At 31.0% G+C, this 13,971-nt stretch overlaps 2 protein-coding genes across 2 annotated transcripts; one reads left to right on the top strand and one right to left on the bottom strand.

Moving 5' to 3' along the window:
* Positions 1-4,956: 4,956 nt before the first annotated feature.
* On the bottom strand, positions 4,957-5,987 carry LOC107461164 (abscisic acid receptor PYL2). The gene has a single exon (XM_016079629.3). It carries the CDS (start codon positions 5,784-5,786, stop codon positions 5,166-5,168), a length of 621 nt encoding a protein of 206 aa, XP_015935115.1. The 5' UTR covers positions 5,787-5,987; the 3' UTR covers positions 4,957-5,165.
* Positions 5,988-12,793: 6,806 nt separating this feature from the next.
* On the top strand, positions 12,794-13,779 carry LOC107461165 (transcription factor MYBS3-like). Its single transcript, XM_016079630.3, has 2 exons — positions 12,794-13,094; positions 13,436-13,779. The coding sequence occupies exons 1-2, from the start codon at positions 12,794-12,796 to the stop codon at positions 13,777-13,779; spliced, it is 645 nt and encodes a 214-aa protein (XP_015935116.1).
* The last annotated feature ends 192 nt before the right edge of the window (positions 13,780-13,971 follow it).

The following is a 13,971-nucleotide window of genomic DNA, read 5'->3' as shown; positions in this document are numbered from 1 at the left end:
AAAATCTAATTATCTAAAACTAAAAATAATAATCTTTTCCTAAAAGATAAGATTTGAATTTAAATTCGAATTAATTAACAAGTCTTCAGCTGATGGGTGGGGACCACCTGCTTTGTCCATTCTGCAGCTTCTAATCTGTGTTTTCTGGGCTGAAAACTGGATCAAAAACAGCCCAGAAATCGTAACCAGCGTTTTCTGTATTATTGCAGATCGCGCATGTGACGTGTCCGCGTCATCCATGCGCTCGCATCATTTGTGCAGATTCCTGACGCGAACGCATCATTGCGATTTCTCCATTCCGCGCGGTCGTGTGAGCCATGCGTCCGCGTCGGTCTTCGCTGGTCATCTCCTTGGTTTCTTCTTTTTCTCTGCAGAAACTTCATCAAATCCCTCCGAATGCTACCTTAAATAAATAAAATTGCCCAAAACTCAAAATAGCATCCATAGTGGCTAAAATATAATTAATTCTTAATTAAACTCAACAAATTAGATGCAAATTCACTAGGAAAAGATAGATAAGATGCTCACGCATCATTTAGTTGGTTGCGAAAATTGAGTCACGAAGAAAACTACGAATTTGGTGAAAAAAAATTGGTTGTAAATCATGAATAAGAAAATATTCCACACAAATCATGAATATAAGAACCATGATTTATCTCTTTTTTTTTGTTTGAAAAAAGTAGAAACTCAACACATAAAGTGGAGCATATAAACAACAAGCAATGAAATAAAGTATATAAAACTAAAACAACTTCTATGTCATTTCCGGCATAATTATCAACAACATCGATAAACTATCACACCACTTTATTGAACAGTCAAAGGTGCTAGCAACACAATTCCTCACATCTGTTGTCTTATTCTAGAATATGACATCATTCTTATGTAGCCAGACATTTCATATAACTGAAAAGAAACTAACTAACTATTTTTTGCGCAACTCTTCTCTCAAAAGCAAAGTCCTCCAACTCTCAGTGTTCTTTGATAGTATTCGAGATAGTCCAATGACGACCAAAATGAGTAATCCAAGCACACCACACCAACCAAGAAAACTCACACGTAACAAACAAGTGTTGTACAGTTTCAACGTTTTTGTTGCACAATACACAGACAGTATCCCTCTGTTCAATGATACCCAATCTACTAAGTCGATCCTTAGTATTAACTTGACCTACTAGCACAAACCACATAAACAACTCGACATGAGGCGGGACAAGTCCTTTCCAAATTTCATTTGCGAATCTGTAACCAACAATGTCATCCTTCAGAGTCTCTTCCTGCAAAATCTACACAAATGAGTTAGTAGAATAAATGCCTTCCTTGTCAAATTTTCACACCAATCTATCTTATACTTCTACTATCAATCTTACAGATTGCAAGACCTCAAGCAGTTGATTCAAGCTTTCTGCCTCCCATTGGCGGAATTTTCTCTTCCATTGGAAGTTCCAAACCCACTCTAACCTATTCCAAAAATCACAATCCTCAATTACATATTCTTTTTTGTTTGAAATTAAGAAAAGTCTCGAAAAGGAGTCTTTCAGCTTTTCCGCTTGTAGCCATGTATCCCCTCAAAATATGGTTAATCTTCCATCTCCTACCTCTATAGCAAGTCCATCAATCATCTTCTGTTTCACATGTTGCTCATTTATCTGCAGTTGACATATCTCTCTTTACGGACTCCCTTTTACTGGTAACATTTGAGTTGACAGCAGCTGGCTAGGATTCAAGTTATTGCACGAGCACACAACATTCTTCCATAACGGACAGTCTTCTTTAGAGAATCTCCACCACCATTTAAACAGTAAAGTGGTATCACGAACCACCACATCTCCTACTCCCAAACCTCCTAGCTTCTTCGATACTTGTACCATATCTCCCACTTTACAAGAGCCAGTCCAGATCATCCATCTTTCTTTTTTCAAAAGAACCTCCTTTACAATGAGATTATCTTTTTCGCAACTATATTCGGCATCTTATACAAACTTAAAGTAAATAGGTAGATTGTTTATGATTGACTTGATAACCATGATTTATCTTTTTTCATTTACATTTAAATCATTGATACAAGAGTTATGCTACGTGTATATCAAAATCAGCCACCAAAGTTAGTCACTAGTATAAAATACATGCTAGAATAGAAATACACATTGAAAATAAATTAAACCACACATGTATTTATACATAAATACATTGGTGATTGATTTTAGTAACTGATTTTAGTGTACAAATAGTATTTTCCTTGCAATAATACTAGGGAACCAAGATGGTTCCAGCAAAAAACTAGTCAAATGTCTCTAGGTGAATCTAAAACCTTTACGTGGATGGTGTTTATGTTAGGCATTAGGATATTTCTTTTCTTTGTAAATTGGATGATTCTGAATCTGTTTTCTGATTTATCATATTTTAAGTATTTGGAGAGAAAATGAAGGTGAAAAGATGGAAGTTAATTGAATCAGTTTCTGTAATTCACATTGCAATGATACTAAACGTATCTCCTCCTAATTTAAATATGATGAAACATTTAATAATCAATATTTTAAATTATAAATAAATAAAATTAATTACTATATTTATAATTAATTAAGTTATTTCATAGAGTTGGTTCATATACTTTTCTTTTTCCTTTTCCTTGATACAATCGTAATTTACCATCCTATCTTTATTGTAAATCGTTTGTTTGCTTCACCTAGAAATCATTGTGCGTAATCATGACTTATATATGATCAAATAAGACACAAATTTAAACGTAACCAAAATTAGTTTTTTTTTTAATATGGTTTTGTCTTTTTCTTAACTTTTTTATGTAAAAGATCCTATTATCAGTCAACTATATAGTATATATAATCGCGGTTGTATTAGAACTTTGATGTGGGTGACAGAGATATGATATACGGATGATAGTTGATAGTCACATGTTGATGAAGGTTGGTCACAAGTGATGATCACAAGGGCTTCTCACTTTTTCTGTCCTTGCCGTTGAATTCAGGGTTAACATGTAAGCCGCACGAAAAGGTGTTAAACTCAACTACCAGCCACCTTTTTCCACCAATCAATCTCTCATTAAATTGTTTATTTAATATTATTCATACTTCCTAATGCTACCAAGCTGAAATCTCACCATCTATTTATCGTTTATTTGCCGTTTTTCCATGTATGGCTCCCTCTTTTTCCATATTTGAGTACACGAAAGCCAAAGCCCCAAAAAATTCGCATGCATGATGTCAAATTGTCAAGCATATTCTCAACCATGCATAACACTATTCAGCATCGTCATCTCAGTAATTAAGACAACTTCGAAACAGCTTCTTTATTAATTCATTCAACAAAGATGCTATTCGGCAACAGAATCGGTGACTAAAATCAATCACCAATATATTTATATACATATACGATTTAATTTATTTTTAAGATGTATTTATATTCCTGACATATATTTTATACTAGTAGCTGATTTTAATAACTAATTTTAATATACATATAACATGTAATTATTTTTATATAAAATTGATCATTTAAAGTTATTATATTCAATTAAATTATTATTTAATAATTTTTAATAATTAACTTCACTTAAAAATAGGATAATATTAGAGAGATAAAAAAAACAGTCAGAACTTATCTTATTTAGTATTCATTAATTGTCACAACAATTAATAAATACTAAATAAAATAAATTATGACTATTTTTAGTTGATTTTCTTTGGTTAGCAAACTCGTGTAATTGGTTGAATTAAGCATCAATAATAAAGAATAAGAGACTAATTACGAATGTATATATTAATTGCATTGGAGCACTAATTATTACTTCAAATGTTTCATATATGAATTATACTGGAGTACCTATATATATCAGAGCTCATTAATATTTATAACATTTATTCAACTTCTTCGCCTAACATAATTCATTCTATATTCGAATTCGACGTGCTGTGTTGCTATTTCTACTGAACAAAATATGTCGTGTCCATCATATTCAATTCATGATAACTTTTTGTAAACTATTAATACATTCAATTTTATAAGGTGATGACTATAGGAGTCACCTTTAATTTACTAATTAATTAAACAATAAGTAACTAATCAAATTTATATAAAAAATAACTTTAGTACCAGTAGCTTAGGGTATGTATGTATTATGTATTAAAATAAACATTCCCACCACATAGCACCAAAATTTGAAAATGAAAATTATTAGTTAATAAGTTAAACTCTATTATGTGTCTAATGATGAGTTTATTAATGGTAAAAATTTGCCCATGATAACTGGCTAGTTGATATGGAAATCTCGGACACCACACAATCTAGTAAAAAAAAATTAATTACTTTTGTTGGTTTTATAATTTACAAAATTTACAATTAAATTTTTATATTTTTTTAATTGAATCTTTACACTATTTTTAATTTTGTAATTAGATTAATGTTAATGTAAAAAATGTTAAAATTAACGAAATATTTTTTTGTAAATTAAAGACACCCACAATTAAAAATATAATTAGATCATTGATCACATATTTTTTGAATGTTTAACCACATGTTCTTTAAGAGAAATATTCTATTAATTTTAATATTTTTGACACAAAAAAAAGTCTAATTATAAAATTAAAAATAATGTAGAGATTCAATTAAAAAAAATATAAAAATTTAATAGTAAATTTTATAAAATTATAAAGACTAATAGAATAATTAAATCTAAAAAAATTTACAACCATACTAGGCGTACAAATGAAATAATTCCAACGTTATTCCAGCAAGTTATACAAGTTATGATTATCATCATCATGATCATGTTTTCGATATATTGTATGAGGAAGAAGATGAGAGAGGACAAAACAATAGAAGGTTGGAACAAGAATATATATTATTAATTAAGCTTGCATTGCTAAATGCAAAATAAAGCAATGATTATTAATTAGCAGTGAACTAAAAAATAATTAATTAATTAATATAAGTCTTTATAAGATAAAAGAAAGATGATATATATGAGTCTAATACTCTTCGATCCTAATAATAATTTAAAATGTAAAAATTTAAGTTGACTTCACTTAAAATTAATACGTGAGAGCTGTTAGATGATTTAATTTATTTTATTAAATTTTCATATAATAACTTTCGGTTATTAATTTTAAGTGAAGTTGATTGTATCTAAGTTTTCACGCGATTAAGAATCATTGATGTGCATGCAGTGTAGTAGAAGTGGCTACCACCCCAAGCTTCTGAAGATTGAGCTTCACCACAGTGTCCACAAACATCTTAGTATCCTCACCAGTGTTCCCTTCGGGTATGTCCACCACATAAGACTCCAACACTATCGTGTAAACCTTCTCATCATTCTTCTCCTTGAACTCATTCACCGAAGTCACTGATCGATAGTTTTGAAGACGGTGCTCGCCGCCGACCACGCGGAAGCTCAGAAGGTGCTTCTCGTCGTCTAGAATCTCCAGCCTCTCGGTGCTCGTGGATGCCGGAAGGCCTGAAACAACGGTGACCTCGCGGACGCTGCCGACGCCGCCGTCTCCCTTCATCATGTTGCAGCTCTTGATGAAGTGCTTGTACTTCTGAGGGTTCTCGAAGCTTCGAACGAGTGGCCACACCCTCTGCGCTGGTGCGTCGATCCGCTGCGTTATAATGGAGCTGCAGGTGTTCGGAGAAGGGTCGAACTTGTGGTATGTGTTGATGATTTGTGCAAGTTCTGCGTGTTCCTCTGGTGTTAGACCCTGCAGAAGAGGAGCATGTTGTGCTGCAGCTGCTGATGATGATGAAGAAGAAGAAGAAGATGATGATGCCATTTTAATTCTTTAGTTGTTTCTTGTTTTGGTTTCGAGGGTAATGGAGGAGGTAAGAACGAAGTTCAATTTGTTGTGTTCATATTTATTTATATATATGGATATAAAAAGAGATGACGAATAATAATATATAGTGAAGAAGAATCACATGAACACACACGCTTGGAGTGTACCCTACCTTACCACAAGTGCGTTTGATTAGAGTTTTTATTTTTAATATTTTTTGGATAGATATGTATGTGCTCTATATATGGGAACGCAATTTTGAGAGGAGTGGTCGCAATTGTTGAAAAGAAAAAACATAAACTGGAGATTCGTGGATCATGTGATTTCTCTAACAAACTTGTCTATGCTTGCTCATCTAAACTCGAAACTCTTCTTCTCATGACTCTATCTCCCTTGACCCTTGACCCACCATTATTTCTTAGCTTGCTTGTTGCCTCTGTAATTATTATTTTCTTTTTCTTTGCCTGTGATATATTGACTGTTATATGAATAATCATGTGATAATGTCATTTTGATGATGATGGTCAAATCCATCATACTTTGATAGATTCTCTTGCTTTTGACTGTTTTCAAGTGTTAACTAAATATTAATATGTGTGTTAGAACCTAGAACTTAGAACCAAGATAATAATACGATCCTCTTGCAACACGTATATAATGTGCACCTTTATTTCTTCTTAATTAAGATATATTTGCGTGACATATTTGGTTCCAACGTTATTCAAAATTCAAAACCGACACTGTCACTGACATAGTAGTAATAGCCCTTCATTGGAGGACTGAGTTGCATTGTTTTGTGTTTGTCTTTATCTTCGTTTCTTTCTACTTAAACCATTTATATCTTAATCAAAACTCTAAACCATAAACTAAACAAAGCTCATCCAACAAAAAAGCCAAAGTCAAAACGTTCCAAATTTAGGATTGGAGGAAATCCTGCGATGAGGAGGAGACAGAGACATGAGCCTTGTTTTGAAGTTTACAAATGAGACAACCTTTGCTTCTTCCAATCAAAGTTGGACAAGATTTTGTCATTGATGCTTTCACATTGATATCTGAGTCGCCTCATTATATTCCAGTTACCACTTACCACTACGCACCAAATTACAATTCCCATTAGGGCCTATAATTTACACCCGTTTTGGTAAAAGATAGCAATATATGAACACTCTCAATCTTATTCACTGGTACAGCCTGTGTAGTGGCGCATATGTTAATAAACTAAATCTGGGCTTAAAGTTCAAATTAATCCCTTAGATATTATGTGCAGAGACACTGAATTAGTGTATTTTGTGTCTATCCCAATAGGAAGGACGCGACGAAACTAACAAGGGACACAACTTATTTTTTATTTTTTCTTTCATTGTTCTTGTTAATTTTTCATAATTATATTTTTTATTGTTATATTTTTCATTTTAAATTTTTTGAATGAAAAAAAATGAGAATAAATTGAATTTTCATAATTTGTTCTAGTTTATCACTAAACAGAATATAAGAACACAAAATTTTGTGTCTCTATATATCAATGTCTTGTCCTGTCCTATTTTCAGTGTCTTATCCTATCCTGTTTTTAAAAATAAACGCAGCCTTAATTTTTTGTTTTTGACATGGTATGGCTCGGATAAATCCAACCCACACCCAACACCCTAACCCAGCTACTAATATTAATAGTCCTAATCAGACTCGGTCCTGCATGCTGCAGCTGAAACCTAGTTCAATTGGTAAGATCTTATGCCTTTTAATACGCGTGTTGTGGTATTTAGGATTGGAGATTGTACAACATATCTGACAAAAACACAAAAAAAAAAAAAAGACTCGGTCCTTCATCAATCTCAACTGATATTCATCTTCCTAATTTTAAAACAAACAGAACAGCTCTCCTCAAAGCATTTTCCTTAGCTCTATGCTCTCTAAAAATGGAGGAAACGGCTGCGGACAATTTCTCGCTAGGTCGAAACTTTTGTCTATCACAAGTTTTGGGCTGTATTCATCTTATCATACACCTAATTTGCAGTCCACGAAAAAAAAAGATACATGCACCAAAACTTTGAGCTACACTATGTATGGTGCCAGATAAAGGCCATGCAGGCTAAAGTTGCTCTGACGTCACGTAACTTTTGTCTCAAGTGTTAAAAGTCTTTGGATCTAGTTACATTTCCATAATTTTCATTTTTTAGCCGGGACACTATCCTAGACACACAGGGGCGGAGCTAGGTACAAGCAAAGGGGGCAATGGCCCCCCTAATTTTAATTTTTTACATGTAAATTATATATAAATTTCAGTTTAGCCCCCCCTTAAAATTTTATTTTAGTCTTATTTTATTGTGTAAATATTTTTTGCCCCCCTCCAATATTTTTTCTAGCTCCGCCCCTGTAGACACACAACATCATGCGACACCAAACACACAATAATACTAATTTCAATTTTTTTAATTAAAACACAGTTGGATATAGAAGATGCAAGTATTAGATAGATATAAAATGAGTATTATGTCCGAGGTACAAACAAGACAACTTAACAAACAACTTGTGTGCATATTAAAAATAAGCCATTAAGTTATTAACGGTATATTTATGTATAAATAAATAAATATATTATTCACTTTTTTTTACTAATTAAATACTAGCCAAATTTTAATAAAAATATTAAGTATATTTTTTATTATTAATTTTAGATAAATTTTTCTGTATCTTTTTAAAGTAATATATAAATGATTTTCTATGATATGTTATTTTATGATTGAATAATATGTTAACTATAGTTAAATTATTTTGTAATTAAAAAATAATTTAAAAATGGTGAATGTATAATTTGATAAATATTAAAAATTTAATTCTAATTTTTTTTTTCAAATCAATCTACTAGAAAACGTACTCTAATTCTTTTTAATGGTGATAGCTTCTCTCCCACTCCTTATTCGTTATCGCTCACCCCAATCCTCCATATAATATAAAAGGAAGCTCAAAACCACTTCTTCCCACGGGTACGTTAGTTAGTTCAATTTTAAAACAACAATGCTAAGAACTAACTTTATATAAACTAAAAATTATTAGCCAACTGGTAAATCAGAAGCACCGGTAATTGGATAGTTTTAGATATGATTTTTATATTTCATGTGTTACGCATTAATAAAACATAATTAATTATATGGAACCAACTAATGAATGATCAAAGCATCTGTTTCGTGATTCTCTCCTAACACTAGCGTATCTTCCCTCATGTTTTGAGCGTGGTCAACAATAATTTAACAAACAAATTAAATTATAAATTAATAAAACTAATTATAATTAATTATATTATTCTATTCTTAATTAATTATTAGTTGGTTTCATATACTTTTCTATTTTAAAATTGAAATTCTCAGTCATCTTAATTCCAAACGATAAATTCATTAGTTTCCTGCACCATTTTCGCCACTCCTTACACTGCGTCAGCGCAATGCTGGTGCAAGAACTGGATCGAGATGTCCTTGTCCAAGATGCATGGCGTTGAGGCATGTAAGTGTCTCTCCTGTAAGGTCGTTTATTAAGGGAGTGGGTAATGAGAATATCTTGCAAACGACGTTGCAGAATGCATAACCCAATCTTCTCGAGCCAGAGTCATATCCTCATTTTAAAAAATTATTTAATTATAGAATGGTTCTATTTTAGTTAAAATGTTTACTCTCATTAAGTTAAATTAACTCAAGTTAAATTATGCATAAAGACAATTATCTATTTGTAGGAAACAGCTTTTTCTATTTTTTCTTTTGAAATTTCGTTTCACTCTTACATTATTTTTTTTCTTTTTGCATTCTCTCTTTCTTCTAAGTTCTAATAGCACTCTTATCACTACTATGACCACCTTTGGCAACCACCCACCAACGGCCACTCTCCAATGACAACCTTCCTGCAATCACTCATTGGCAGCCATCTTCTCCAGTGGTGGAATCACTTGTTAGATGATAAAAGTTAAAGAATCGAAGGATTAAAATTCGATTACACATTTAAATTTTTAAACTCTAAATCTAATAACACACATTCAATAATTCTCAAACAATTCAAATGAATATCGAAACTCAATTAATACTCGAAGAATATCCAAAACCCCATTAAAAATATCTGAAAGCATGAGTACATCCAAAATAAAAAAGAAAAGTCACACATTCAAAATTTTATACAATTGAACTTCTAAAACTATATTTAATTTAGCATCCAAAATCCTACTAAAAAGAACATCGTCAAAGAGTGAGATATTTAGAACCTCCAAAATTAAAAATCTATCATAATTAGTTATATTAAGTTACTCATCCAAAATTAAAAACGCACGAAAATTCTGCAAGCCATACAAATGAGCATCTAAATTCTAATACTAGAAGAACATCAGAAACTCTAATAAAATGAATAGCCGAAAGTGAGATATACATTTAGAGGAGTGTTAGAAGTGAGTATATTTTGTGATTTGTAATTATCAATTAGTCATTATTAGTATTTTTAATGGTGTAAAATTATATCTAGTGATATGAAATTACTTATTTTTCTTTTGCTAATAAATACAGTCTAAATTTTAATAAAAATGGAAACTCAGTTGCAGTTGACTTCACGTAAAGTTGATAACTGAGAGCCATTAGATGATTTAACTGATTTGACTAAATTTTCATCTAAGGAATGCACCTAAATTTTAACCTTTAACAAAAATGCTTATCCCTAAATTCATTAGATTCAGTTATGTCAAATTAAACATCCGAAATTAGGAAACCTAAATCTAACCCATACAAAAAATTACTCATCCATCTAAACAAACATTCAAAATTTAATACAAGAAGAACATAAAGAAACCTATTAAAAAGAACATACAAAAGTATTTATTGTAGAACATCTACAAGTCCAAACAATATACTCAAAAAATTTAGAAAAGAAAGCATGAAACACCTATGTATTTTATGTCGGAGCAAATTAAAGTTGTTGACTATGACAGTGAGTAAGAGAAGTGAAGGAAACAACAACAATGATGAGAGAAAACAAAACCAAAGAGGTGGAGACAACAAAAGCAAGTAGAACGAGAGGAGGAGGTGGCAATGACGGCTTCAGATTTGGATGGCAACAACTTTAGTTGCTCTGAAGTGATTAAATGGGTAAAATAATGTATTAATTATTCTTAAATTAAAATAAGATTATTTATATATAATAAAAATTATAAATTGTATGAGGATTAACTTTTTAATTTATCACTTTATTGATTTTCTATTCTTCTCGCTTTAGAAGATTTTTTTAAAAAATGTACGTGTCAACAATGGCTCTAGACGACAAAGGAGACCAATGAGAGAGAAATGGGGGGTTGAATGAAGAAGGAATCGGGAAGAGAAAAGAAAGAGCAGTAAGAGACTAGGAATAGTAAATAAGAATAATGAATGTGGATTAAAAAATAAATAAAAATATTTAAAACGTCTTTTTTTTAGATTATTAACTAAAATTTAAATTTTCGAAATTAATATATATATAATAAGAATATTTTAGTTATTTTTTATAATAAAAATATTATAATTATTTTTTATAAAAAAATATTAATTTAGACCAGTTCAAAGTATAATTTATCAATTTTTGGCCAATTCAATTTATCTAGTTTAATTTTAATAAAAATAACATAGTTTAATTAATTATATGTATTAAATTTTAATTACTTAGAAACACCTTTAAAAAAAACGTTTTAAACTACTTTATCTAAATGACTCCCTTAAAAAAATGCTTTTAACAATAAAAATAAAATGTTAATTAAAATTAATTGAAAAATAATTATTTTCCTGTATTTTCTCTTTATCAAATTTGTCTCAATAACTTTAGGATGAATTATTTTTTGTTTAAACTTTTGTAATTACTCAATTACGGAAAGTATAGGGAGCCAATGGCTTAAGCGTACAATGCGTACAATGGAGGTTTAGGAAGTATTAGATATATAATCATTAGTGTTACATTGTCCTATTACGCCAAAATCAGATGTTCATTTTATTCATAGACCAAAGATTTAGCATATTGTACATATTGTACACTTAGGTCATTGGCTCCCTAACACTACTCTTGTAATTAAATTAAGCCTATTCAATTATTGTAATGAAATATTAGGAAATTAATATTTTTTATAAAAAAATATATTAATCCATTAATAATTATTATTTAAAATATTTAATAACAAAAAATATTAACTAAACACTGTTAAAATTTATTATTTTATTTTTATTTAATATATTTTATAATAAATACTAAATAAAATAAATTTAGATTATTTAGGTCGATTTTTTTTTCTATCTAGGAATAATATCTCTAACATACATGTATCTCATAATACGAGATATCGCATGTGCCACTTGCAAAGACACACATGGGCTCCTTTAATTTACATGAAGGACGGAATTTTTTGACGAGTTTATTGGACAATTATGATTGGAAGAGAGCACTTTAGTTTCTTCAAGTTTTGTGTTGCAGCTTCAAAACCTTGGGTGAGAAAGGGTCCAAGAGAAAAACTGTGTTCTTCCTTTCTAATCTAATTGCCTTTCCACTCTCTCTCACACACATATACGGATATACCCCTTTTCAAACGCACTATGAACATAATCAATATAATGCCACCAAAGAACGCACAATTATTAATAGAGTTTAAAATATAAAAAAGTATACGTAAATAATGAAAATACTATACAATGTGAATAATGGATATATTAGATATTTATTTTATTAGGTGTGCAATGTTATTCTAATATTAAGATTTAAGTAAGTAGTTTAAAGATATAGTATATTTTAATTTGATTGGTGATTATTCATATTGTTCAAAAAAAATTATTAGTTACCTAAAATAACACTGAAAATATTAGTTGATTTACTTTTTGTGCGATATTACTCTCTCTCTCTTTCTCTTTCTGAGTCTATATATGTGTGGGTGGGCAGTACGTACGTGAAACCCGGTCTATATATATATGTGTAAGTGGGCGAAGAGTGGTTGTGAAATGTAAGAAAGGAGAATAATAATAATAATAATGGCAAGGAAATGCACGTATTGTGGGAATTCTGGTCACAATTCAAGGACTTGCAACCACAGTTTCAGTAGTACCACAGGGGGGTGTAGTGGACTAAAGCTCTTTGGGGTACAACTTGATGATAATCAATATTATTCTTCTTCTTCATGCATGGACTACCTGCTATCCTTATCTGCTGCTGCTTCTTTATCATCGTCGCTTGTAGGTGCAAATAAAAATTCACATGAAATATCTTATTCTTACTTAACCTCCGGTGCCAGCAGTAGTGGTCTTATGTCAACGATCAAAGACAATAACAAAGGTACATATAACTATATTCTAATCTGTTATATCAGACTTTGACGATTCATATATATATATATTAACTACTTACATTTATAAAAGTGTCCACTTCTTCACTATTTTTAATACGGTGAAAACTCATGTGAAGTTAACTTGATGACTTGATGTGAAGTTGATAATTTAGAGCTGTTAGATAATTTGACTGATTTGACTACATTTTTATTTAACGGCTCTCAGCTATCAACTTCACGTGAAGTCGACTGCATATGAGTTTTTACCATTTAATATTTATCAGTATCTAACATAACATATATGGATCCAAAACATACGTAAGTATTTACTGGCGATGATCATCATCAGGATTGGCATGGAGTGAGGAGGAGCACCGTATATTCCTAGAGGGGATGGAGAAGCTGGGGAAGGGTAACTGGAGAGGCATATCCAGATGTTTTGTGAGAACCAGAACACCCACTCAAGTGGCCAGCCATGCACAAAAGTATTTTCTCCGTCAGACTCGCCGGCGGAACACTTTCAGATCAAGAAAACACCGCCTCACCCTAGCAAATGAGGGCACTAGGAATAGCGATGCCGTTGTTCTATCTCACTGGCTTGCCTCTGCAACTTCAACAAATTGCACCTCAATTCAAGGCGCAGCAGCTCCTGATTTAGAATTGAAACTTGCAACTCCCTCTCCCTCCCTCTAATAAAGTGGCTAGGTAGTGTAACTTTATGTGCCTACATATATTCTCTTTGTGCCACTTAGTGTTCTATATATGAGAATCACCAAGATAAAAGACGTTTAAAACGTCATTAAATCGTGTAATTTTTGTCAATATTAAATCAGATAAATTAATTTAACAAAAAAATCAATAAATCAAATTTTATATCGATTTAAA

This window comes from Arachis duranensis, chromosome 8 (genome assembly GCF_000817695.3).
Source record: "Arachis duranensis cultivar V14167 chromosome 8, aradu.V14167.gnm2.J7QH, whole genome shotgun sequence".
NCBI lineage: Eukaryota > Viridiplantae > Streptophyta > Magnoliopsida > Fabales > Fabaceae > Arachis > Arachis duranensis.
This window is presented reverse-complemented; position numbering and strand designations above follow the sequence as displayed.

Excerpts from the sequence above, each read along its gene's own strand:
- LOC107461164 (XM_016079629.3), bottom strand. The coding sequence starts at position 5,786 with ATGGCATCATCATCTTCTTCTTCTTCTTCATCATCATCAGCAGCTGCA.
- LOC107461165 (XM_016079630.3), top strand. The coding sequence starts at position 12,794 with ATGGCAAGGAAATGCACGTATTGTGGGAATTCTGGTCACAATTCAAGG. Across the intron at positions 13,095-13,435 it reads GATCAAAGACAATAACAAAG|GATTGGCATGGAGTGAGGAG; the intron begins GTACATATAACT and ends GATCATCATCAG.